Source organism: Heliangelus exortis, chromosome 3 (genome assembly GCF_036169615.1).
Source record: "Heliangelus exortis chromosome 3, bHelExo1.hap1, whole genome shotgun sequence".
NCBI classification, from domain to species: Eukaryota; Metazoa; Chordata; class Aves; order Apodiformes; family Trochilidae; genus Heliangelus; species Heliangelus exortis.
The window spans coordinates 31,760,660-31,788,401 of record NC_092424.1 but is presented as its reverse complement, the minus strand read 5'-3'; the positions used below and the strand labels follow the sequence as shown (position 1 = coordinate 31,788,401).

General features: G+C 41.3%; 1 protein-coding gene across 4 annotated transcripts in view; it reads left to right on the top strand.

The window, feature by feature from the left end:
• The first annotated feature begins 6,418 nt into the window (after window positions 1–6,418).
• XDH (xanthine dehydrogenase) overlaps window positions 6,419–27,742 on the top strand; it is a 56,423-nt gene continuing 35,099 nt past the window's right edge. For 2 of the 4 annotated variants that reach the window (XR_011725108.1, XM_071739884.1), the window contains exons 1-7: window positions 6,422–6,773; window positions 19,772–19,829; window positions 22,183–22,279; window positions 23,506–23,614; window positions 24,502–24,628; window positions 25,410–25,471; window positions 27,581–27,649. Coding sequence is in view for 2 of the 4 variants with exons in the window: in XM_071739884.1 (XP_071595985.1) it covers window positions 6,720–6,773; window positions 19,772–19,829; window positions 22,183–22,279; window positions 23,506–23,614; window positions 24,502–24,628; window positions 25,410–25,471; window positions 27,581–27,649 (576 nt within the window). In the remaining 2 variants the exon portion in view is untranslated. Of the gene's footprint in view, window positions 6,774–19,771; window positions 19,830–22,182; window positions 22,280–23,505; window positions 23,615–24,501; window positions 24,629–25,409; window positions 25,472–27,580; window positions 27,650–27,742 lie in introns of all 4 variants that reach the window. The other 2 variants (XR_011725107.1, XM_071739885.1) reach the window with 2 other exon arrangements.

The window sequence follows — 27,742 nt, the reverse complement described above, 5'->3', positions numbered from 1 at the left end:
AGTTAAATGATTGAGTAATATCATAATTATATTAGTCACAATGGTTTAGAAACATTTTTTGCATTGTGGAGAACACTTGCAGAAGTTTACATTATTAATATGTCAAGAAAGATTTGCTGAAATGGTACGTAAAGCCTTTTTCAAAATAAACCTACAGGAAGACTGTCATCGTCTTGCCAGAATATAAATTGAAAGGGGGAAGGAAAAAGTTACAGGGATTTTTTTTTTATCCTGGTTTATCTCTATTGCTAGATTTTAGATCCCTTTCAACTTTTACAATGGACTGGGTAGAATAAAGAAGTGGGTTTGTGTGGGGTTTCTTTATGTTTGTTTTTAAGTTAGTAATGAGTATAACAGAATTTCAAGGAGTATTTTAAAAAATGCTGTTCTTCCAGCCTAGGCATTCCATATGTTAAATATAATTTAACTTATGTCTGTGTTTCTCAATGTTTTCCATCTTTTATATATAAAAACTAGAAGCTTACAGAGGTGTATTCTAAGTTTCTCAACGTAATGTGACGCAATTTCATAAATGGATTTTGTAATCTTTTGCCCTGTTGCTTGCTCAATGTGGATTAAGTTAATTATTTATAGCTTGTCAGGGCAGCTATTGATGTGTAATGCAGAAGTTGAATCTGATAGGAAGATATCCTGCTGTGCCTTGTGAGTTCTGAAGACTTAGGCCAGAAGACTTAGATTAAATTCAGAGAATTTTTCCAGAGAAACAAATGTATTGTCCCCTCTGTTTTCCTCTACTTGTAATTTTTAAAAATTGCTTTGCAAGTGTATCTGTTCTTTGCTTTTTCTTTAGCTACTGGCTTTTTCAGCTTTTATTTGTTACGTTATCTACAACTCTGCCTCCAGACACCTCTAGAAATCGTGTGTGCTCCTTGACTGCTCAGTGAAGAGACCATCTCAAGTTGTGACGAGTAGCTGCTAGATGGCAAGCTGTAGGCTGGGATAAGGGCAGGAAAGTACACTGGGGCTCACTACAGAGTACATACTTGCTCACCATTAACATTTATATAAGCAGTGGATATTGTGATGGTTTTGCAGGTCCTTTTTCCTTTAATGTCTCCTTATGAGGGTGTTCACTGCATTTAAGCTGTTCTCCACAGCCTTAGCCTGGAGGAGCTGCCATGAGAGTTTGGTAAGGTTTATTCCATTGCTGGGGTCTGGCTGAGGGCTGTGGAGTGACCAGAGTAGGGCAACTAGGAGCCCTACCCTGCTGGTGCCCACCTGGCCATCCTTGCCTGCCCTTGCTGGACAGAGGGCCCAGGCACTGTCTGCCAGGCCCTTGACCTTCCCCTCAGTCCTCCTGCTGACTTGTCCAGCTGACCAGCTCTGGGATCCACTCCCTCTTAGCCACCAATAGGGGCTGCTTTTTGAGAAGCTGCTGCTGAGTCAGGCTTTTACAGATCAGCAGACTTTGACCATAAAAGCTTTCTTTTTTTTTTTCTTTTTTTTTCTTTTTTTTTTTTTCCTTTAGTTTATCTTGAACTTTGTCATCTTTCTGCATCCAGACTTCCTCTTACATCAGTGTAGGTAAGGGATCAGGGACAAATACTGTTTTTGTTATGAGAAATACTGACATGAGCACTGGTCAGGTTAGGGGACCTGAGGTACATGAAGTGTGGGGAAAAAAAATGTCATAAAATCAAAGATGTCTTCAATGGTGCCCCCAAAGCTGGTGGGTACTCAAATTTATCTATACGTATTCTTTTATTAGTGGTTTTAATGTAAAATGCATTTCACGTACTACAGAGATCTTTATGAGATACAAGACAGACATGTGAATACTTATAAATTAATCCATTCAGTTTATATATTGGGAAACTGCAACATAACATGAGTTGGGTGGCTGTACTCACTACAAAACTTTATCCCAATAAAATATAATGGAGTTCTGGGAGCTGTGATAACAGAAAATGCTTTGAGTTCTCTAAAGTCTACCGCTCTTGGGAATTCATTGGATTATGCCTTATGGAACAAGCTGCTCCATAGTTGTGTTTTATTCCAGAAAACAAAACAAAACCCTTCCAGGAAAACCAGTGGTGCTTGTATTGCTCTTCAAGCATATGATACTTTCATGTCTTTCTGGTTGGTGTAGGGGAAACAGTCTACTGTGTTTACTTTTGTTTTAATTGATGTTACCTTGACTTTGCATCCTTTTGTCAAGGCATCAGTGCTGGGAATTGTAAAGAGTAAAGATATGTACAAGTGTTCAGTCAATGAGGTGTAGGTTCTTGGTTTAGATTTTGGTCTCTGAGAAAAGAGTGGGTGGTTTCTCACCAGGTGGAATTCAGAAAGCATTTGGTGTTTGTTTAACTTCTATCCCACTACAGCAAGAAAGTATAGTATAGTGAGAAAGAGATCAGCACTGAGTACTTCTGAAAATTTTGCCCTCATGTCATTATTGTTTGTCCTGCTGTTTGGTCAGTTTGTTTAACTTTACTGCAGTAATTACTTCAAAATGGGAAACTCTGTCTAGCTTTTCTAAATCACACACACACGTATATAATATATGTGTTGCTATAGAACAGATTATGCTTTTGTTCAAGGGAACAAAGCTTTTTGTGTCAACTTCTATAAAGTGGGTAAGGTAGGCTACTCTGGCTTGAGATGCTTTTTTTAGATTTGATTTATCTCCTGAAAGTATGACTTTAAAATAATTTTAAAGAAACTGCAGGTTTACTCAGCAGAAACCAGACAGAGGTGTGATTGGACATTCCTGTCCAAGCTGTTGGACATGTTCCAGCCATGCTGTTGGCATCTGTGTTACACTGGTAGCAAAGCCTTTCTGAAGTTATCTGGGAGACATACTTGTCCTGTCTAGATGTCTACTTTTGACAACTGTCAGTCATCTTAATGGTAGAAGCTAGATGGAAACTAGAAGGAAATCAAAGTACAAGGTGTTAAGATGCACAGGTTTCTGTTCAGACAGGATCTGTGAAAGAGAGGAAGCCTTTTCACAAACTTTTGGCACACAAATCCTTTGTAGACAGAACAGTCAAATGTTACATTGATTCAAGGACCTCAAAAGATCATCCAGTCCAACCCCCCTTGCCAGAGCAGGGTCACCTGTTGCAGATCACTCAGGAACACATCCAGGTGGGCTTTGAATGTTGCCAGGGAAGGAGACTCCACAACCTCCCTGGGCAGCCTGTGCCAGTGCTCTGTCACCCTCACAGTGAAAAAATTCTTCCTAATATTTATATGGAACTGCCTATGCTCCAGTTTATAACCATTGCCCATTGTCCTATTATTTGTCACCCATGAGAAAAGCTTGACTCTGCCCTCTGGGCACTCACCCCTTACATGTTTATAAACATTGATGAAGTCACCCCTCATTCTCCAAGCTGAAGAGCCCCAGCTCCCTCAGCCTTTCCTCATAAGGGAGATGTTCCACTCCCTTCATCATCTTGGTCGCTCTGCACTGGACTTTCTCAAACAGTTCCCGGTCCTTCTGGAACTGAGGGGCCCAGAAATGGACACAATATTCCAGATGTGGCCTCACCAGGGCAGAGTAGAGGGGGAGGAGAACCTCTCTAGACCTATTAGCCACCCCCCTTCTAATGCACCCCAGGATGCCATTGGCCTTCTTGGCCACCAAGGCACATTGTTGGCTCATTGTTGGCCATCCTTCCATCCACCAGCACCCCCAGGTCCCTTTCCTCTCTGCTGCTCTCCAACAGCTCAGTCCCCAGCCTATACAGGTAGCTGTGGTTGCTCTTTTCCAGATGCAAGATTTTACACCTGCTCTTGTTGTAATCCATTAAATTTCTCCCTGCCCAACTCTCCAGTCTGTCCAGGTCCCTCTGAATGGCTGCACAGCCTTCTGGGGTGTCAGACACTCCTCCCGGTTTTGTGTCATCAGCAAACCTGCTGATAGTACACTCTATTCCCTCATCCAGATCATCAGTAAACATACTGAATAGTACTGGTCCCAGTGCTGACCCTTGAGGGACTCCACTAGAAACAGATTTCCAACTGGACTCCATCCCATTGACTGCAACTCTCTGGCTTCTATCCTTCAACCAGCTCCTGATCCACCTCACTACCCGATCATCCAGGCCACACTTCCTCAGTTTAGCTCCAAAGATGCTGTGAGAGATGGTGTCAGTGCCTTACTGACATCAAGATAAACTCTGTCTGCTGCTCTGCCATCATCCATCCACCTGGTTATACCTGGACCCATGGATTTATGGATGTCCAGCCTCCTTAACCCAGCCCTCATCAACCAAGGCAAACTCATCCTTTACCCTGACTTCCTCAGCAGCCTTAGGGGCCTGGGTCTGAGATGTTCTTATGATATAAAAGTTTACTGAGGGTTTGGGTTTGTTTGGTTTTTTTTCCCCCACTTTCTTCTCTGCCATTTCAGGCAATCTTCTTAGAATGAGGTGGGATTTCCAGTTAAGAAACTTCGCTAGCTCAAGCTGTCATGTTCCAGAATTATTTAGGACATTTGGAAAATTCCTGTTCTAGGTGTCTTGGTTCTCTGCCCATGAAATGGTATAGCAGTCAAATACACCATCAGTGTGGTAAGGGAATGAATGAATTTGGTATTATATGATCAGTGTGTTGAGAAGTTCTGATATTTCATATTTCTGTAAAGGTAGAGGTCACTAGTGTGGTCACCTCATGAGTTCATTGTGATGAATGTCTTTGCTTTTATTTTACATAAAGTGGGTTGATGATTAAAAAAAAACCAAAACCATTATCATGAAGTATCGTAAGTGGCTTTTTACTGGTTTTGAAGAAAGGGGTAGTTTAGCTATAAAGGTATTACTAAAGCTAGGAAAAAAATTGAGCATGGGATTCCTTAAACATGAGATGACATGATTACAAGTGTTCTATAAACCTAAGAACATCATCATGCATTATGGCAAACAAATATTAGGAAGAAAGCATGTTTGATTTTGGTGTTAATGCTGTAATGGCTCGTTGCTTTAAGATTGCTGGAACATGTTACCTGTGTTTATGAGTAATAATTATTTACAATATTATGAAAATATTTATGAGTACTAAGCTTGTGTACACGAACAATGTAACACAACATTGATGGTTGTTATGTGAAGGTAGTGGTCACATGCATTTGCACAGAAATATAAAGCAAAAGAGCTTAAGATTTCTTGGGGAAATGTGTCATTTTTTCTTATGCTTGTACTATGAAGTGGGAGGTGCCAGACAATAGGTGTCAGCACTGGTTCAGCTATGCATGACTTGATTGCAAACATAGATTAAGGCAGCTGGTGTTAAGCATGAGTTTGCTGTGAACTATGCTTTCAGCAGAGTACCCGTAAAGAAGTGCTGAGAAAATGTTTAACATTTTCTATAAAATAGCTTTTCTAGAAGATGAACTGGGCAGTAGAATACATGAGTCAGAAGATAAAAGCTGGTAAAAATAATGTATGTGTTGTGCTTACTCTGATGTATTTCCAAAATACTGAAGGAAAGACCGTTTCTGAAAATTTTAATTTAATTAAGTTTTGTTGTTTTGTGAATTGTTCATAGAGGCTTCTGGGAAAGAGATTTTGATTTAGTGTTTTCCAAGGGATTTTAAGAAAAGCAAAGCCTTAATAGAATATAGCAAGCATGGTACACTGAAGAAGAAAAGGAGATTCACAACAGTCAAAATGGAGCACAATAAAGTATAGTGCTAGGAAATTGCATGAGTGAGTAGAATTTTGTGGAGTAATTTTAAACTTGAACTAGGGGTTTAGACACCTTGTTCATGAAAATAACCCACATCCTATCTAGAGGGCTGTGGACAGCTCTGTGGCGGCTTTGGAAGAAAAAGCAGAGAGTCTTAAACAATGCAAAATGTATGGCTGTTTAATGGAGAAACCAAAAGAAACCACTAGCAAGGAAATGGAAGAAAAAAATTTTCAAAGAACTGGCTTTCCTGCATGTTTCACTGGCAACGTGCACCAGGATGTGAGGATTAAACCAAAAAAAGGTACGTCTAAGTGCTTTTACAGCCCGGTGAGAACATTATGGTCTTAGCCTAACACCTCTTTTGAGGTGCTGAATCAGACTGCCAGTTCTCTAGAAGTGCTCTTATCTGGTCAAATTATATTCTTGCAGGTGGAGGATACTGTAGCTTTAAAACTGTAGAGATAAATAGTGAAAAAGTCTTAAATTCGACCTACTAGCTGATATGCATGTACTGAGGAGTTTTTAAATAAGCAGGTGCTCTTATGAGAATGTGGTGAATGCCAGGTCTGGCTGTGTGCTCTGTGTGGTTATGCGCAGAGCAGGGGAAAGAGCTTTTTCTTGTCAATATTTATTGAGGGGTAGTTGGGAGAACACCCTTCCTACCCCTCCCCTGGAGTTTGCATTGCATTGCAAAATACGGTGAATTTCTGGCAGCCATTGCGGTGGCACACTGAGTGCCTCAAGCCTCGTAGTATAATCTAAAGGGAATGCAGATGAATTGTGATCTATATAAAAGGGGGTGGGGTCACCCTGCTGGTTCCAGCTCTTTTTCTGTCATTACTGCTGCGGAAGCACCTAGCAAATAAAGCTGGCACGCCTCTTCAGAGGCTCTTATATAATGCAGGGTTTCACCGGGCACTGATGTAAAAGTAAAGTCAAACATTCTTGAGGCAAGCTCATTAGTTGTCATATAGCTGGAGTTCACTTTGCTGTAGGTTGTAGGACTGCTCTCGCACGGGTGATCCGTGTCCTATTTGAGTGAATTTTGGAAGGTGTGCAGGATGACTCCAACTGAGGCAGGAGATGAACTTGTTTTCTTTGTGAATGGTAAAAAGGTAAGGAAGACTCCCAGCTTTCCCTCTGGCTTACTCCAAGATTGTGGCTTGGTTACTTCTTCTAGTCATCTTTTTTCCTCCTCTGAGTTTTCCAGTACCAGCACAATTGCCACGAATTTAATATTAAATTGTGAAGATTTATTGCTCCTCTAAGTGTCTTTTTTTCTTCTTTGATTTTACCTTGTGAATTACTCAAATAGTAACACAACTGTATGATGTTTCTTTTTAACTTTAAATTTTTTTTGCAATAATTTACTGAAATTCTGAGGTAACTACTGTCAAATAAAGGTGCACTGACTTAATACAGGTATTTATGCTAGAAATAATTTCAGTAATTACAACAGATCTGGAAAACTATGACTCAAAATATATGCATATATATACAATTCCTATAATTCTAATGTTTAATTATTAAAAGGGATTTAAGTGAAACATTTATTCCATTTCCATTAAGACTAGAAAACTTCAAATCAAAGCCCATTAACTGATACTGTTCCCTGTAACAACTGCTGACAATTCCCTGAGAAGTAACTGGGTATCACAGGAGGGTAGGGTGGTCCTTGCACATGCTGGATACCTTTGAACAGTTTATCCCAGAGTCCCCTTTCTCAGTTTGGACTTCTCCTTGACTCTTCAAAAAGTTGTGACAAGTCAAGGCTGCCTCTTTTTTGAACTAAGAGTACCAAGCTAGGTCTGGTTCTGATTACCGCTCTGTGCTGATCTTGCCCCACTGCATTTGCCTCGCTTACATGCCAAGAGTTTGTGGACATTCCCTGTGCACTGCTTAGGGGTAAATCACATGCAGCACTAGGCTGGGGCTAGGGGATTATTTTTCCAATCTTTTGAGGGTTTGCGCTACGTTTTTAGTTGTTAAAAAGCACTGGCACAGGATTACTGTCAATTTAGCTTTTGTTGATCTTTAGTGCTAATTCAATCAAGTGTTAATAAGATTGTTGCTACAATTAGTGTGTTTTAGTTGTGATTTTGGATCCTAAACTGGGTTGGAATTTTAACTTTACAAGGTATTGGAGCATTTGCTATCGATGTTTTGAGGTGAAGAATGAAATTTATCTACTATGGGTCGTAGATTAGTCAAAGAACTCTTGAATGTAATACTGATACAGAACCAAGCCCTGGTTCTGAGGTTTATAAAGAAGGATGACAACTGAAGTCAGTTTGCTCATGCAGATCAGTAATGGTTCATATGTCAAGGTTAGTTGACATACCAGCTGTTCCTTGTTTCTAGAGGGAGGTGAAAGCTCAAAGGTAATTATGACAAGCTAATTGAGTCTGGTAACAGAGACAGTGAAGCTGTGGCACAGGAATTTCATCAGATGAATTTCCTGGTACAATGGGCACAGGTGGTGTCATACTAACTTGTCCGTATTTTCTTTTCACTTTGTGAATGTTTTAGGGACTTCAGATTTCTCACCTGTGAACCCCAGTTTTTAAAGGGTGAACTGGGAACTTTCTGAGTCCTATAGTAAGAGACTGACACAAACACATAGGGCAATCCAGGCAGGCCAAGTGTACTGTCTTGGTGTTTTAGATTTTTTTTTCCTGTCTTTTTCTTTCCTGGTGTTCTCTACTGAAAGAGAATTGTAGTTCTGGTGCCAGACCAGCTAAGGTTCAAAACCAATATACCACTTTTGATAGGTTGAAGAGAGTTTATAAACAAATTCCTATATACATTTACAGATGATGCTTTAGCATTAATTGGTGCTTAGGTATTACAGGAACATTGCTCTGTGTTAATTGCTAGCAAAGCTGTTCTTCCTGGAGGAGTCTCTTGGCTAACATAGGAAAATGTATATTAATAAAAGCAGAAGAGATGAGATTGAGCTGCAGAGAATTGGTTCTGTGTGAATTATTTTTTATGCATGCAGGGTGAGGCAGAGAAGGGAGGAAAGAGCAGCCTAGACCCAGAAGGCCAGCAGCAGAAGGCAGCCACTTCTTTTTATATCTGTCTTGCTGTGTCCTGGGGCTAACGAGTATGCAGCAAATAGCATTGCCCTTGGTGCATTTCAGCAATGTTTATGGAACTGCAGTTCCTGTTTACAAAAGCCACATCTCATAGCTGATCTTGTTAATGTGTAAAGGGGTTTATCACAGTGTGATCTGGGCAGTTGTTGGCTGAAAAACCCCACAAGCACCAGGGAGCAAACTGCCAATGGTACCAACTCATACCACATGTCAAGGCTGTCTCAGTCTCCTTCACTGCTTGCTTCTGGAAGTGGCAGTTCTAGCAAAGGAGTATATTCCACTTGATCAGAGAGAGGAGGGCTTCCTGGGTTGTGCTCTACCCAGAGCATCCAGTGACATTTTTTTTCTATTCTCTTTTTGGGTGTGCTACCAAAATGGCTTGAGTTACAATCACTCCAATTGCAGGTTTAAGAGAGATAATTGGACTCATGGGGTAATCTGATCTGTGGCAACGTATGTGACCTTTGTTGAGACAGTTCTGCACATTTATATTATGTGATGGAATGGGTGGTAGGAACTGCCTGTGCAATTTGATGAAACAGTGAGTTAGGATATAGCTCTATCCATCTGCAGTCCTGACTAAATATTCCAGTTGATTTGATGCAAAGAATGTGATAGTATGGCCAGTGGGAAATGTTACTGCTGTGTGAATTTGTGACAGCTTGGCATTGCTAATGGGCTGTTGATATTCATAGTACAAAACTACATGATAAGAGGTGGTTGATAAGAGGGATATTCATGGCAGCAAATCATTCTCTTGCATTAGCACACTCTGCAATGTTGTTAAGAAAATGTTGTTGTTGTCTTGGAACAGCTGAGCACTTCACATTCAGAACTGTTTATTTTAAGCATCTGCTTACTTCACTGAGCATAAAGCATGGCACAAAACTAACACAAAGTTATCTTGATAGCCTACCTAGACTAGAATGGAAAAAAATACAATTTAAAACTAATAACAGCAATGTTGTTTTCCTCAGCTGACAAATCTATCTCAAGCATATGTAACGTGTAATTTTAGTTCAAACATGTGGCATCAATATATCTATTTCTATCCTGAATGCTAAGAGAGTAGTCTCTGCTAGAAGCCACATTAAACCTCTTCCAAAGCCTGTACACCTTTGATTGTCAATAGGACCAGCCAAAACACAGGATTTTATTGAGCTTTGGGACAGTGAGTTACAAAATTTTAGTGTACCTGTTTAAAGCAGAACAAAATATTGTCATGACCAGCAGCAGATTTACATTGTGTGGTTATACTGAGTTTGTTCATCTGTGTTTAATTATTGGAATGGGACTCTGTTCAGAAAAGCATCTGTTATTCATTTTATGACTCTAGCTGATGGAAAGCTTAGCATGTTGTTTGGTAAGCTAGGAAAGTTTGTTTTAATTTCCTTTCTGTTTCTCTATTTACCTAGCTCAACTACTGTTTTTTAAATTGAAAAATCCTTTTGTGAACTTTCTGAGAATTCTAATTTAAATATGGTGTAGGTAGAGAACTGTTACGATCCGAGTTCACATCAAGAACACAGGAAACAAAATATTTATTGAAATACAGATTTTGTGGAGGAAATAATGGGAAAGTGAACTCAACATCTCTGCACCAGTTCACAGGCTGCAAGAATCATAGAATCACAGAATGGTTGGAATCGGAAAGGACCTTAAAGATCATCCAGTTCCAACCCCCCTGCATGGCAGGGACACCCTCTACTAGATCAGGTTGCTCAAGGCCCCATCCAGCCTGGCCCTGAAACACTTCCAGGGAGGAGGCAGCCACAACTTCCTTGGGAAACCTGTTCCAGCACTTCACCACCCTCAAATTAAAGAATTTCTTCCTGATGCCTAACCTAAATCTCCCCTCTTCAATTTATAAACCATTTCCCCTTGTCCTCTCACTACACACCCATATACAGAGCCCTACCCCGCTTTCTTGTAGGCCCCCTTCAGATATTGGAAGGTTGCTCTAAGGTAACTTTGGAAGCTCCTTTTCTCCAGGCTGAACAACCCCAACTTCTTTAGCCTGTCTTCATAGGGAGTTTTTCTACCTTCTGACCATTTTAACGGCTCTCTGGACATGTTCAAGGAGCTCTGTCCTTCATATGTTGGGAACTTATATTGGGAACTGGACACAGTACTCCAGGTGGGGTCTCACAAGACCAGAGCAGAGGGGGTGAATCACCTCCCTCAATGGGCTGTCTGTACTTCTTTTGATTCATCCCAGGACCTGGTTGGCTTTCTGGTCTGCAAGCACACATTGATGGCTCGTGCTGAGCTTCTGGTCCACTACCACCCCCAAGTCCTTCTCCTCAGGGATGTCCACAGTCCTTTTTCCTCCAAACCTGTAATCATATATGGGATTGCACCCACCCAGGTGCAGAACCTTGCACTTGGCCTTGTTGAACTTCATGCAGTTTGCACAAATCCACTTCTGAAGCCTGCCAGGGTCCCTCTGGATGGCATCCCTTCCCCCCAGGGTGTTGACTTCACCACACAGTTTGGTGTCATCAGCAGACTTGCTGAGGATGCATTCGATTCCAGTGTCCATGTTGCTGACAAAGATGTCAAACAGCACTGCTCTGAGTACCAACCCTTGAGGAACACCACGCATCACACATCTCCATTTGGATACTGAGCCACTGATCTCAACTCTTCAGGTGCTCCCACCCATCCAGCTCCTTAGCCAACTCATGACCCATCCATTGAATTTGTAGTTGTTCCAGTTTAGAGATCAGAATGTTGTGTAGAACAGTGTTGAATGCTTTGCACAGGTCCAGGTAGATGACGTCTGTTGCTCTGCTTTTGTCCACCAAGGCTGTGACCCCACTGTAAAAGGCCACGTAATTAGGCAGGGCTTGCTCCGTGTTGGCTGTCAACAATCATCCCCTTGTTATCTGCCTGCCTTAGCAGAGCCTTCAGGAGGATCAGCTCCATGATCTTGCCAGGCTCAGAGGTGTGAGTCTCTCAGAGTGAGACTGGCCTGTAATTCCCTGGGTCTTCTTTTTTTCCATTTTTGAAAGTGGGGGTTATGTTTCCCCTTTTCCAGTCAGCAGGTGTGTCACCAGACTGCCATGACTTTTCAAATCTGGTGGACAGTGGCTTTGCAACTTCATTTGCCAGTTCTTTCAGGAGCCTTGGGTGAATGCCATCAGGTCCCATGGACTTGTTCACCTTCAGGTTTTTTAGGTGGTCTTGAACCTGCTCTTCATCTGCAGTGGCGGGATCTTTCTTTCCCCAGTCCCTGCCTTTAGCTTCTGCAGCATGGAGGGTGTGACCAGAGTCCTTGCCAGTGAAGAGAAAAATTAGTCATTTATGACCTTGTCCATCTCTACATCTTGAGTGACCAGCTTTCTTATTTCCTTCAGGAGTGGGCCCACTAGTCTTTCTCTTATCACTGACATACCTATAGAAATGTTTCCTGTTGTCCTTAGCCCCCCTTGCCAGATCCAATTCTCTCTGTGCTTTTGCTTTCCTAACCCGATCTCTTGCTTCTCTGACTACTTTTCTGTACTTCTCCCAGGATATCTCTCCTTTCTTCCATCCTCTGTAAACTTGTTTTTGCCCCTAAGTGTATCCAGGAGTTCCTTGCTCATCCACGCAGGCCTCCTAACACTCCTTCCTCCCTTCCTGTTTGGTGGGACACATTGGTCCTGGGCATGCAGGAGGTGATCCTTGAATATGGACCAGCTTTTCTGGGCTCTTTTCCCATCTAGGTCTTTATCCCAGTCTACCCTACTAAGCAGATGTATCCCATTCTACCCTACTCAAGTCTGCCCTTTTAAAATCGAGTGCCATCCATTTACTTCACACTTTCCCTGCTGCCCTAAAGGTGTTGAATTCTACAGTGTCATGATCACTGCAGCCTAGTCTCCCATTAATTTTTACAATGCTCACCAGCTCATCTCTGCTGGTGAGAACAACGTCTAGCAAACCACCTTTTCTGGTTGGTTCCTCTACCATTTGGAGGAGGAAGTTGTCATCAGTGCACGCAAGGAATATTCTGGAGTGCTGGTGCTTTGCTGTGTTGTCCCTTCAGTAGATATTGGGGTGATTGAAGTCCCCCATGAGGACCATGGCTTGCAAGTGCAAAGCAGCTCCTGTCTGCTAAAGAGGGCTTTATCCACTTGGTCATCCTGGCTGGGTGGCCTGTAGCTGACCTTTGCTTTGATATCACTTGCTGCTGACTTTGCTGTAAGTGTGACCCACAGGGTCTCTATCATCTCCTCATTCATCCCCAGGCAGAGCTTTGTGGACTCCAGCGGGTCATTGATGTAGAGGGTGACACCCCCTCCCCTTTTGCCTTTCCTGTCCTTTCTAAACAGTTTATACCCAGCCATCCCCATGCTCCGGTCATAGGAATCATCCCACTACGTTTTGGTGGTACCAATAACATCATAGTCTGAAAGCAGGCAGATGTGTAACTTGTTTATTCCCCATGCTTTATATGTTTGCATAGAGGCATTTAATATGTGCTTCCATCAAAGCAGCCTTGCTGGCAGGGCTTCTATTGATTTGTACACACACCTTCCTGCTGACCTGTGATTCTCTTCCAGGTGCAGGGCATCTGTTAGTTGTTCTGTCCTTAGCAGGGGAAAAGCTTTTCTTGAGCTGAGCTATCGGTTTCTCCCCTAGCAGCACCATGCTGTCCCTAGGCTCATCTTTAGTGGTCATAATTTTATCCCCTCCCCCATTCAGACCTAGTTTAAAGCCCTGTCAATAATCCCTGCCAACTCCTGGCCAAAAATCCTTTTCCGTATCCTGGATAATTCTGCATCACCTATCATCCTGTGCCAGCAGGTCTGGTGCCAGAATGTGGTGTATGGTTTAGGAACTTGTTCTATGTAGTACTTGAAGCTTGAAGAACTGTAGGGCCAGACTGGGCTCCCTGCTGAGGTGCTCTGAGTCTTTAAGACTGCTAGAATCAGTGGACAAATAGATGTATAGTACTAACACAGAAGTACAGAGCAAATTTGTTGGAGGTTATTTAACTGTCAGTGCCATCCTAACATTTCCAGCAAAGTTTTTCTGCATTTGATTGACATTTAAGCTACTGCATGGAGTAAAAGCCACAGTTTTGAATCTGTCAAAATATAGCCATCAATCTAATTCATTTGGCAATGTGACTCTGGTTTTTAAAAATAAAACGGCAAAACCTGTAACTGAACAAAAATATAACTTTCATTGCAGTATCTCAGTAGACTGATACTACTTTTACTGGAGGCAATGAGTATAATTCAGTTTTCTTCTGTATAAGGATACTGAGAGGAGGTTAGCAAGAATTGTTTTGATGGATGGGATACTGAGCTGTGAATCATACTGTTCTGGGCATCAGACAAGGGATGGTTGGACAAACCCCAACCACAGGGTTTTAAAATATTTTAAGAAAAAAAAATGCCAGCAGGTGAGTGTAACAAACCACTGGCAGAACGGCATGTTGGGGGACAGAAGAGAAACACTAAATGTTAGGGGATGGAAAGAACCTCAAGACTGTTGAGCCCAACCCTCCTGACAGAGCAGGTTTGCCTAGTGTAGGTCACTAGGAACGTGACCAGGCAGGTTTTGAATGTTTTCAGAGAGACTCCACAACCTCACTGGGCAGCATGTTCCAGACTTCTTTCATCCTCACATTGAAAAAGCTTTTCTTTATGTTTATTTGGAACCTCCTTTGCTCCAGCTTTCACCTGTTACACCTTCTCCTGTCATTAGACATCACTGAAAAGAGCCTGGCTTCATGCTCCTGACTCTCACCCTTTGCATATTTAAAAACATTAATGAGATCACCCCTCAGTCTCTTCCAAGCTGAAGAGCCCCAACTCCCTCAGCCTTTCCTCATAAGGGAGATGTTCCACTCCCTTCATCATCCTGGTTGCTCTGTGCTGAACATTTCCAAGCAGTTCTCAGTCCTTGAACTGAAGGGCCCAGAACTGGACACAATATTCCAGATATGGCCGCACCGGGGCAGAGTAGAGGGGGAGGGGAACCTCTCTAGACCTATTAGTCACCCCCCTTCTAGTGCACCCCAGGATGCCATTGGCTTTCTTGGCCACAAGGGCACATTGTTGACTCATGGTCATCCTTCCATCCACCAGTACTCCCAGGTCCCTTTCCCTTATGCTACTCTCCAACAGCTCAGTCCCCAGCCTATACAGGTAGCTGTGATTGCTCTTTTCCAGATGCAAGATTTTACACTTGGCATTGTTGTAATCCATTAAATTTCTCTCTGCCCAACTCTCCGGCCTGTCCAGGTCCCTCTGAATGGCAGCACAGCCTTCTGGGGTGTCAGCCACTCCTCCCAGTTTTGTGTCATCAGCTCAAATGATCCATGCTCACCTCTGATCCTAAGTCTCTGTCAGCATTGCAGCTTTACAGATGCAATGAAGTAGTGTGAAGTAGGATTCTGGGCTATTGATTTAAACAGCATAAATTTGTGGATTCTTCAGGACATGTTCTACTGTATAGTGGGAGCCACTTTTTGATAAAATTGAGCAGAAGTTTGACTTTGGGACTTAACACATGCTCAAATATTCTACTGAAAGTGTGTGGAGCTGAGTGGCTAAATGCTTTGTAAAATGAAGGCTTAGGCCAGTGTTTTATTTTTTTCTTTAAGTCCTGGAAAGGACCCATCGGGCCAATCTTTTAATAGCTTGGGTACATAACAGAGTGCTTCTTGGATTCCTTTGAGATAACTGAGATTTTCTTTGATTTATGAACAGAATAATTACAGTAGTCTCTTACTATAAGGAAAACCATCCTGAAGCTTTTTCTCTGTGCGTAGCTATCTTGGAAGCTGCTTTGATAGGGTTTGCAGTGGCTAATCGGCACAGCCCTGGGGAAAAACTTGGCTTGATGGTGAGGATATGAGTTTCTGGGGAAGATTCTTTGACTGTGAAATGGCTGTGAAAGGCCTTTTGTCCCTGTGATGCTGTAATGTGTCACAGAATCACAGAATGTTTAGGTTGGAAGAGACCTCCAAGATCATCCAGTCCAACCTTTGACTAACATCACAGTCAACTACTAAACCATGTCCTTAAGGACCAGGCTCAAACGCCTTTTAAATGCCTGCAGGAATGGTGACTCCATCACTGCCCCTGACAGGCCATGCCAATGCCTGACAACCCTCTCAGTGAAAAAATGTTTCCTAACATCCAGCCTAAACCTCCCCTGGGGCAGCTTCCATCCATTCCCTCTGGTCCTATCACAGTCCACTAAGGAGCAGAGGCTGTTTCCCTCCTCACTCCAACCTTCCTTGAGGTAGCTGAAGACAGCGATAAGGTCTCCTCTCACCTCCTCCAGACGGAACAACCTCAGCTCCCTCAGCTGCTCCTCACAGGACTTGTGCTCCAGGCCCTTCATGAGCCTTGGTGCTCTTCTCTGGACACGCTCCAGCACTTCTATGTCCCTCTTACAGTCAGGTGCCCAGAACTGAACACAGGACTCAAGGTGCAGCCTCACCAGAGCTGAGTTCAGAGGGACAATCCACCTCCCTATTCCATCTGGCCACAGTGTTCCTAAGCGCACACTGCTGACTCATATTAAGTTGATTGTCAACCAGTACCCCCAGGTCCCTTTCCAACTTACAGCTTTCTAACCACACTTCGCCAAGTCTGTAGCTTACCAAGGGCTTTTATGACCCAGATGCAAGACTTGGCATTTGGCCTTGTTAAGTCCACTTGGCTCCTGTCTAAGTCCTGCTCTAAGGCTTCCCTGCCCTCCAGCAGATCGGCACAGCCACCTCGTTTGGTGTCATTTGCACATTTACTGAGGGTACACTCAATCCCCTCATCCAAACCATTAATGAACATATTAAAGAGAACAGGCCTCAGAACTGAACCCTGGGTGTCACCACTTGTGGCAGGTCATCAGCCAGATTTAGTTCCACTCATGACTACTCTTTCAGGCCAACAATCCAGCCAATTTTTTATCCAATACAGGGGGTATATTTATCCAAGCCAAGTGCCATAAGTTTCTGAAGAAGAATGCTGTGAGAGACAGTGTCAAAAACTTTACTAAAGTTCAGATAAACATTGTCTACATCTCTTCCCTCATCTACTAGGCAAGTCATCTTGTAGGAGATCAGGTCAGTCAGACAGGACCTGCCTTTCATAAACCCATGGTGACTAGGCCTGGTCACTTGTTTATCTTGTATGTACCGTGTGATGCTACTCAAGATGCCCTGCTCCATAACCTTTCCTGGCACCAAAGTCAAACTGACAGGTCTGTAGTTCCCCAGATCATAGTTTCAGCCCTTCTTCTAGCTGGCCATTATGTTTGCCAGTTTCTAATCTACTGGGACATCCCCAGTTTGCCAGGACTGTTGATAAATAATGGAGAGTGGGTTGGTGAGCACATCTGCCAGCTCCTTTAGTACCCTTGGGTGGATCCTGTCCAGTCCCATATACTTGTGCACATCTATGTGGCACAACAGGGCACTGATCATTTCCTCCTGGACTATGGGGGCTTCATTCTGCTCCCCATCTTGGTCTTGTAATTCATGGAGCTGTACCCTCAGGGAGCAATTGGCATTGATGAAGACTGAGGCAAAAAGAGCACTCGGCAGTTTGGCCTTTTCCATGTCATCAGTCACAAGTTTCCCTCCCAGGTCAAGTAGCAGGGGGAGATTCTCCCAAGCTCTTCTTTTGCTATTTACATATTTATAAAACCTCTTTCTATTATCTTTAATGATCCTGGCCAGATTCAATTCAAGCTGTGCTTTGGCCTCTCTAATTTTCTTCCTTCATATCTTTGCAGTAACTTTGTAATCTTCCCAAGTTGCCTGCCTTTCCTTCCATAGCTGGTAGACTTTCCTTTTTTTCCTCAGTTCTGCCCAAAGCTCTTTGTTTAGCCAGGCTGGTCTTATACCCTCCTGGCTCAGTTTAAAATTGGATACATTGAAAATAAAAAAAATTGCCTTTTCAATCAGTAAAATTACATCCAAGCTAGCATGAGGCAGTGCCAGCATTGTTTCCTCTGCCTAAAGATCAACTTTATCTCATCAAGGAACAACACTCCTCTGACAGGACTAAAAGATAAAATGCTAATCAGAATGACTCCTGATAAGCTGCCAGATCAGTAATGTAAATTGGTATCAAATACAAGAATTCTGGGAAAACCTGAGTACAAAGGGAATAGCAGCAGTTGCCAATTTACGTCTGGCAATAATTGATGAGAAGAAGGAGCTTTTTACTATAAAAATTCAGAGGAAAAAGGGGAAAATTAGAAGCGAATCAGTGGCAAACAGCAGAAGCAAAAAGAAGTGAAAAGCAATGAGCAGCAGCAACCAGAGACCAGTGTGAAGAGACAGGGATACCAGCAGGCGGGTGATACTTAGGAAGGAGAAAAGAATACTAATTGTTCTTTTTCTTTTCTTAGTAACCCTTTTCCTGGGGTGATTAATTTGTTTAAAGATCTATTTTCCCTGCATTTTCTCCCACTATTAATTCCTTCTTAAGACTCCTTGCAGCTTTGTGTTACAAAGCTGGTTACTTTTGCAATTTGTAGGACATTTATGTGCAGTGGCTAATATTCCTCACAAACAAAATACTGAACAATAATAGTTAGACTGTGACAGATGCTCATAGTCAGAGGCTTTTTGAAATCACATTCTCATGACTGTTTACAAAACTACTGCAGAGTGTGCTAACTCTGAACCAACTGGTGATGGGAGAGCCACTGTATGCTCTTACTAGTTCCTATGCATCCAGAAGGTGCAGAAATGAGCACTCTACTCAGAATAGCAGTAAGATGAGTATTGTGTGTTTTTATGTTAAGATATCCCCAAGCTAGAAGAATGCACTCTGTTTCCTTGTAGATTATCCCTAATGCAGGAATGAGACTGGTAAAAAATGACCAGTTGTGTACCCAACTTCATTGGGTAGTTCTAAAAATTTGAACTCAAATAGGAACTTTGTCTCTTCAAAATATCCCCGTCATGTCAAAGGCATAAAATTGAAACAGGACAAAGGTTGTGAAGGTTTCTTATCAGTTATTAAAAAAGGCTTACAAAAATGAACTCTGTTTCAATTTACCCCTCAACTGGCAGTCGTCAACTTAAATTAACTCTAACTATTGTACTTGGGACTTGCACAATGTAAGAGCCAAGAACACATTATTCTTATATTCTGGCATACGCTGAATTTGGAAAAATTTCTCAACACTCTTACTAATAACATAAAAAGGGGAATAAAAGCTCTGCGGACATTTGGAGGGAAAGGCAGAGCTTTGGTTTCTGACCATTGGGCAGAGTTTGAAGTAAAAACTAATTTTATGTCTAATAGATAACTGCTAATTGTGTTCACTAATAGAATGGAGCTGACTCAAAATGTGCAGAGAAAATTTCTCCTTAGTTTGAATTTCACATTTTCACATTTAGGATAGCTACTAATGTAACACTAATTGATTTAATGCTATCAGGAAAGAAAGACAACCTTCAAAATGACTGGTGCTTTGCTGTCTGTCCTGCAGCATGTGCATTGGCCATGTTAGGGTTTCCAGTGTTGGGGGTTTTTCTCTGCAAAATCTGATACTGATGGTTTTTTTTGTCATTGAGTTTATCTGTTTATTGTCTCTTCTAACAGTAAGAAGAAGAAAGGACAGAGGTCAGTTATGCATGGTTAATAAAGATGAGATGTAATTTGGCTGGTTGTCAAAAATTCAAAACTTGAGTACAAAACACACATCTTTCTGCTCACTACTGATTCTGCTTGCCATTTTTAATGAAGTTTCTTTTAACATTTTTGTTAAAGGCTGAAAATCCCATGACATGGGATTGAAATTTGCCATGGCTGAAAATCTCTGACACGTAATGCATATACTCTTCTCTGTCACAATATGTTTAAGGAAATGCTGTTTCTGGATATGTGACCAACATTGCTGAACCTGGTAAGGGGAATGAATGGCTCTGTTCCCTGCTTTGGAAAAAAAGTTGTAGAAAGACCAAACTTCTTCCTTCCAACTAACATATCTGTGTTGTAAAGCATTACTTTACATTACTGTAAATTAACAGTATCTTTCTCTTCTTGCAGGTGGTGGAAAAACATGTGGACCCAGAAACAACTCTTCTAACCTATCTACGAAGAAAATGTATCCAGTGTTGGAAGAAACTGCAGAAGGCTTTTAATACCTACAGCACTTCATAATTATTTACTGTTCTGTCTGCTACTTGAATGCAAGGCAGAGCTTTTGCATCAAGTGTAAGAGGCAGTGCTCTGCATGGTTTGGTATTTCTCGCTAGCAAAGATTACAGTTGGTAGTCTAGGCTTAAAAATCAGCAAATTTTAAATAATATACTTTAAATCTTATTTATTAATACTTTAAGGGAAAATGAAAGGGAAATTAAAACCAAAGGGGAAAACTCTCAGAATTACTGGTAATTGAAATATGATGGAAATAAAGCAATATTGAGAAAATTGAAGGAAATATAGGCTAGTTCCACAGAAATTGGAAAGAATTTTATGGCCAAAACATTACATCCACTGGAGCTTCCTGCTGTATCATCCTATAATTTGGAGATTAATGACTTGATTATCCTGTGGCCTGTTTATCAGATGTGATCCAGGGATGCAAACTCAGAGGCAAGGGTTCCCACCCACATACTGTGAGCATGTTTACATGAGCAAACACAAGCAGTCATGTTTTGCTCCTGTTTGAAACTGGTCAACACATGGGGCAGATTAGCTTCAGGACCTGGGTAGCTATTACTGCAATGACCAGGCTGGCTATAGTAGGTCTGGTTCAGTAGGTAGTGTCATTCTATGTTTTCTGAGTTTTTGTTTAAGCAGTTGGGTGTATACAAATGCCAAGCTATTCACATCTGTGTTGGTGTATTCCTTAGAAAGAATGATGCATTCATTCACTGTGCTGCTGTGTTCTATTTGTCTGAGATATGAAAGATGTACAGGAATGCAAATCACACTCCTCTTTGGGATTTCCATCAGAATTATCAACAGCCCTATTTTGTCTGACCATACCTTTGGTGGATAAAGTTCAAGAGGGCAAATAAGTTGTATGACTTGTGCTTGTGTGCCCTTCTTACTGCTAGATGTTTTTCATCTAATCTTGTTAATATCTACAGTGTATACCTTTCTAAGAAGATAATCTGAGCTCTTCAAAACGTAATTTTCTCTATGGACATTTCAGTGAACTTTGTAGATGCCTGGCTAGGATCAGACAAATACTTTGAAAAACAAGCTTAATAAGGCATATTATAATTTTTGTCAAGAGAAGTATTGGATGGCATAGGGAAGGCATTCCTTATTGGGTTGCACCTGATTTCTGCTGAATCAAGTACATTATTGTTTATAAAAATAGTTGGTACCAGAATTCTTGTAGTGAAGGCACAGATGATTTGAGTTCCCCATATCATAGGCCTGTGGGGGAGCAACACACATCAAGCTGATTATCTCAGTATATGCATGTGTCCATTGTCACTGAAAGCAGATGATTTTTCCCAAGCAAAAATCTCTGCATTTGCCAATCTCCTTCACAAAACAGCAGTCAAATTACCATCTAATGAATGAAGGAATCTAAAGCAGAAGTGACCTTGAAAATTGTCTCCTGAAATCACTTCACAGACCATTTGATGTAATTCTTCCTTGGAAAGTACAGACAAGTGCTCTGTGGCCTGTTGGAGAGTCTTCTCAGACCAGTCCATGCACTTTATGGATTCCCAGGTGTCTGTGCAGAGGTTCTGTACATCTCTGATAGTTCTTGCTCTCATTGTCTTCCTCCTGTGGTTTTATAGGAATCAAGCTACTGGAGAGTGTGGTTGTCTGGTTTTGTCCCTGGAGTTCTGTATCAGTAGGGAATTTGTCAAGAACAGGGCCAAGAGAAAAGCTAGGGTGGCTAGACCATGGCTCCTGAGATACAGGTAGTTTGTGCACCTTTCAGGTGCTGCTCCCATGTCAGTACTAAACCATGTGACTTGTAGCACATTGTGACTGCCCTGCCTGGGTGCCTTTTAGGTGATAGGAATCAGCAGGTGTAGGAAGAATTCAGCCACCTGGTGAGAGGTGCTGAAGGAGACATCACCATGAGTCTCAGGGAATGCCTGAACAGCTCCTGCTCAGCAATGCAGAATGCTTTTTCTCCCTTCTGTCATTTCCTTCTCTGAGTGTAATGGAAAATGGGAACTGCTGAAGTTCAGAATTTTTTTGTTTATTCTAAGAGTCTGTTGGAACATGAATTGTCTCTTTATTAGGGCTTTGGATGACAACATTGGAAATTTTGCTTGTGTTAAGTTATTAAGCAGGAAAATTGAGTGCCTGGTTAGTAGCCTAACCAAGGCTACTAACTACTACTGTATTTTGAGTAGCTACTACTGTTGTAACTCAAAAATTACTAGTAATAGTAGCCTGTTGCTAAAGCTTGATTGACAACTGTTTGAGCAGACTTATGCCTACACTCTTCATGTTTTCCTTGATTCCTGTTCTCCCAGTGGGCCTGTGTGGAACCAAACTAGGCTGTGGAGAAGGTGGATGTGGTGCTTGCACTGTTATGATATCCAAATATGATCCCTTTCGGAAGAAAATCCTGTATCCTTTGCAGTCTGAACTCTTTGACAGGCAAATGAAACAGGGACAGATCCATTTCATAATGTCCAATTCTGGACATTAGCATTTCAGACATGGTACTGTTATTTCTTTTATTTAAAGTTATATAATGTATTTGCTGCCAAAACATTTTTTTTTAATTTCATAATTTCATCATAAATTCAGAAGACTCAGACAAGAAGGTATTTTTTTCCTACAACATTGTGCAGTGCTGGTAGGGAACTATTTTTTTGTGTCCAGAAATATCTGCACACAGGCTACCTGCTTTTCCCAATTCAGAAAACCTTTTTGTTCCTTTCTTGCAAGGTAATAGCACTTTTTGCTGATGACCCAAATGATGATTATTGTGATAAAAATCTTTATTACTATTGTTCTACTACAATAATCTCGTTTCTGCATGCTGGTGTATATTCACTTTTTCTCTATTTCTGTTCTAAGCTTCAGAGTGGATCTTATTTCCTGAGACATAAACTTTCTTCCTTTAATTAATTGAAAAGTGAAGTAATGGAAAAAAACAAAAAGGGGAATGGAGAGGGAGAGACAGGATGAAGCTGAGGAACAGGCCTCAGGTTTTTTTCTGTGGAGAATGGAAACCAATAAAATCTTGGGTGTATTTGGAATAATTATTGAAAATACTTTGTTTTTTTTTTTAACTTGGCGGTTCTGCTTAGTAATGGGGCCTTGAATAGCTACCTGTAGTGTTATTGTTCTGTCTTGATAGAAGTTAAGTAGCTAGTTCCTGTAAGAATTTTTGCAGTGTGGTTCTATTTTACTTTCACCCTGGACTTTTTCCCCATGTGTACTATCCAGAAACTGTTTTCTATGTCAAAATCCAAGAACTTGGTGTTCTTATGTAATTTTGGGAGAGTGCCAGGCCAGCTGTATAATATTTTGATGTTTGTTCATCAAACCTATACAATATTTATATGGGTTCTGTAGCTTAACATGCAATGAAGATGTTTAAAGATGTTATTTTTCAATCAAATCCTATGGTGCATATTCAGTTTAAACTTCAAGTGAAGTTGATTAGACTTTGGCTGAGTTGGTGCTGTAAGATTTGGCTTGTAGCTAGCATCCAAATAACATCTATTTAAGTTCTTCTGTTGTGTCCACTGCTACAGTTTCTAAGTACTCCTCAGTCCTGGTGTTCCCCTTTTCTTTTGCTGAGCAGCACTGTTTAATAAACCAACCTTAATTTATTATTTTAGTCACTATACTGCCAATGCTTGCATCTTTCCTGTCTGTGCCCTGCATCATGTAGCAGTAACAACTGTTGAAGGCATAGGAAACACAAAATCCAGGCTGCACCCAGCCCAGGTAAGCTATTAATGCAAGTAACCTTGAAACCTGTTTTTTTCTTATGCTGTTTAATCCTTTTCATGGTTGTTGGGACGCTCATCATTAGCCTAAAGCTGGGACTTAAACTTTCCACATGAGTAGTCTCAGGTTTTGGCTGTCCTCTATCCTTCCATGAATGGCTGTCTTTTTTTTTGTCTTCTATAGTTAGGAAGATTCTCTGTAGCAGGGAAGTAGAGTTTGGCTAAGAAATGTTTCTGGAGTCCCAAACTATTTTTGCTGGAGTGGAGTGATAGGAATGTGAAACCTTGCTCTTCTAGCAAGGTGTTACAATGCACTTTTTCTGGAAGAAGGCTTATTTCAGCTTTGTCAGAGATATTGCTCCATTAAGGGAAACTATGATTCATCTCAATTCAAACAGTAGGTAGGACTTGTGCTACTATCTGTCTGAGGCAGTAAGTAACAAAGCAAAAAATTGGTTAGACATGCACAAATCAATGGCAGCTAGCCTGACCTTTGTTTGCTTGCCTCCTGTTCCATATCTCCCCTGAAGATTATAACAGTTAAGCTTTGAAATTCAAACTTGGATCTAAACAGGTAGCCCCATCCTTTCTAGCACTTTCTAGTAAATATGAAGACCTTTTGGTCTCATCAAAGGTTTCTAGTCGCCATCAGTTACACTGGAAGTTGAAAGCCTAGATGCTTTTCCTAGAGAACTTTTGAGAGTGTTTTCTTCTTTGAAGTATGCTTTGCAGATTAATTGACCATCTCATAAGAGAAGATCTGATGATAGTCTTAGCTTCTCTGATGAGACTCTTGTTTCTCTAACATCTCTTAAAAAAAAAAAAAGTGCAACAACAACCTGATCTTTATATTATGTGCTGATGGCTGTTGTTACTTCTTCTCAGGAGAGAATAGCAAAAAGCCATGGGTCCCAGTGTGGCTTTTGCACTCCAGGCATTGTTATGTCCATGTATACACTGCTTCGGAACCAACCTGAACCCAAAATGGAGGACATAGAAGATGCTTTCCAAGGTAATACTCGTAGCCACACAGAGATGCAACTTGTTCTTCTTCCATTACATCTGCTCACCAATAGGATGGAGGTGCACCTTTGTTGAATGTATTTTGTTAAAGATAGAGATTTGTTTTGAGGTTAGAAAACTAGATTTTCCACTAGAAGACTGGCCAGGTGCCGTAAAATGAACAAACTTGGCTTGCAAAAAATTTTTTTGTCTGGAAGCAGGGCCTCAGTCTTATATTAGGACCCCACTAAACACAGAACAAAGCCTGTACTTGGGGGGGGGGCTTGTAAGAGCCTTTGCAGCTCCTTGTTTATTCACTGCTGTCACAAGAGCCTGCAGAGGTGACCAGAGAGCATCTGGGCCACCTTAAGTAAAGGACCAAGAGAGCAATATACACGGTGTGTGGCAGAATCCAACTGCATAAATAATCTGAGAGACTGTTGTTGTTGCTGTTGTTATTGTTACTGTGCTTCTGGCAGTAACCTGAAAATAAATTGGATGCAGGAGAAAGCAACCTCTTTGTAGTCCAGGAGAATGGATAGACTCACACAATTGAGGTAAATAAAATACTGAATAAGGCAGACTGAATTTCTACTAAATTAATTTAAAATTTCAACAAAACGGGATGGGAGGATTGTTACGAGGTTACTGATAAAATTTTCATCCTCCCATTTTTTTCAGTAAGTTTACATAGATCTGACAAGCCTTTTTGAGAAACAATGAAGTATTCTAAAAGAAATGTTCTCGGCCAAATAACACTAAATCTTTTTCCTTTTGCCCTGGCAATGCAGGGAACTTGTGTCGGTGTACAGGGTACAGACCCATTCTGGAAGGATACAGGACATTTGCTAAAGTAAGTGGCTTCAGGTTATATTTAAATTTGGATGGATGGCTGTCTTTCTGTTACTAATACACTATGAGCTGAAATGGGGAGGAAGGAAATGTTCAGGCTACAACAACCCAGCCTCAACTGTCAGCCCCCATGTATGTTTCATGCATTAATAATACAGGAAAACTGATTCCCATACTGCATTTGCTCTAAGTGAAACACAAATAAGATCTCCTCAATGGTACCTTTTTGGATCACAGGTACTTACACTCTAATTCTTTTCTCTAAGTCTCAAAAAAAGGGGTATCTGATGAGAAAGTTGCTTTATTGAAAGATTGGGTGTAGACCTGAAATAACTCTGGAAACAAATTTGTCGTTGTATAGTTCTAGACCAGAACTCATCTCCTCCTTTTTTTAAGGCACAAAGCTTTGCTATAAGTTTTCTCTAGTCCCTTTGTTCCTGAAAGATTACTAGAAGCTGCAAGAAAAAGTAGATCACTAGGCACTTCAGTGATTACTAGCCACTTAGGGGGCTACACTTGTATTAAATGTCAAAAGTATACAATTTAGCATGCTGCTCATTATTTCATTTTATTACCCAGAATTACAATCACCAAAAGATAACACTAGCAGGACTGAGATCTATTACAAGTGGATAAACCCAATTGCTGTAGCTTAGGTAGATTTTCAACAAGCTTTCAACAGTGTCTCACCAAACGCATTTAAAGACAGCAATAAAGACAATCAGCAGCCATGTGGTAAGAGGGAAAATCTGTATGGATGAAAGATGGATTAAACAGTAGGAAATGGCTGATAGGATAAATTGGTGTATTTTTGCAGTTGAGGGAGGTCATGGGACCTGTGGAGGGAACAAGATTGTTAGAAAAGAGATTGAAAAGAGAGCAAGCAGTGATGAGAAAATAAGTTAATTGATGCCAAGTTAGTGTAGGTACTGGTGACATAAACAGACTTGGAGGAATTTCAGAAGGGCTTTATAAATGTGAGAACTGGAGAATAGAATGGGACAAAGAATTCAAGGCAAAATTACAAATCATAGCACACATTTACAAATCATTTCACATATAAAATGATAAGCTGTGAGCAGATACAAGATCATCTTCCTGTTACCGTGCAGGAAGATGATCTTGGAGGTGTGGCTGACAGTTCCACAGAAGCATCAAATCAATGCTCACTGACAGGCAAAGCAACACTTCAAAGGGTAGAGAACAAAACAGAAATCACTACCATGCCACTATCTGCATTGTCATCTTCCTACACTTCACTACTCATAAAGTTCTGATCCTCTCATCTCTAATGGTGTAGCAGAAGAGGAAAGACTCAGGAAAGTGGAACAATTTGCACATCTGTGGTAATCTGGCTTCCATACAAGGAAACACTGAGTAAGCTGGTATGCTTCAGCCTGGAAAAATAATGTGAGGGAAGGGAAAGAGCTCTATATAGCCCATGTAGTTTCTTGTGTTGACCTCTGAGAGAGATCTACTAAATTGTGACTGGCAGGTGGAATGTGGACAGGGATCTACTCTTTGCTGCTTCTTCCAGTACAATAGCAAGGTATCAAAAAACGAAACTAGTAGGTGTCTGGCTGAAAAAAACCAAAGGCAGATGGTCTGCCATATACCCAGTAGCTGACCTGCAGAGCTCACTGTAGGATATTGTGAGCACCAAAACTTAGGCAGGGTCCAGGGGGGACTGGGTGAGTACTTAAATGGGGAGCTACTGATGGTTACTAAGGAGACAGAAAACACACTAGGCTAAGGTACCTTAGCTCCATGCTGGTAAGAGTAGTAGGTATTGTGTTGTATGTGCTTATGTCTTTTACTCTTCTCTGGGTGTCTGCCCACAGCTCCATTTGGGCCAGAGTCATTGTCTGAGTGATCAGAGTAGTTCTAAATGAGAACAAGAGGTCTATGAGCACACTGTGCATCACTTAGCCATCACACTGCAGTATACTGCCTTCCACTGACAAGGGAAATACCTGGTTGCTTGGCACCTTCCATCTCCTATTTCTGCTTTGCATATAATAAATGTGGGATCAATTCATCTCAAAAGAAAATAAAATCTACTTAATTTCTTTGGAATATGCACATTTTTCTTAAAAGTTTGTCCCCACAGGACTTGAATTGCTGTGGCAGAGTAGCCAATGGCACTGGATACTGTTGTAGTGAGAGGGAAAATAGCACGGTAAGCTAAATTTTCAAGCCCATAATCTCAAATTGCAATATAGTGTTAGATTTGTGGTGTATTGGCTACCTCTGGCTCTTCCGTGGTGCAGAT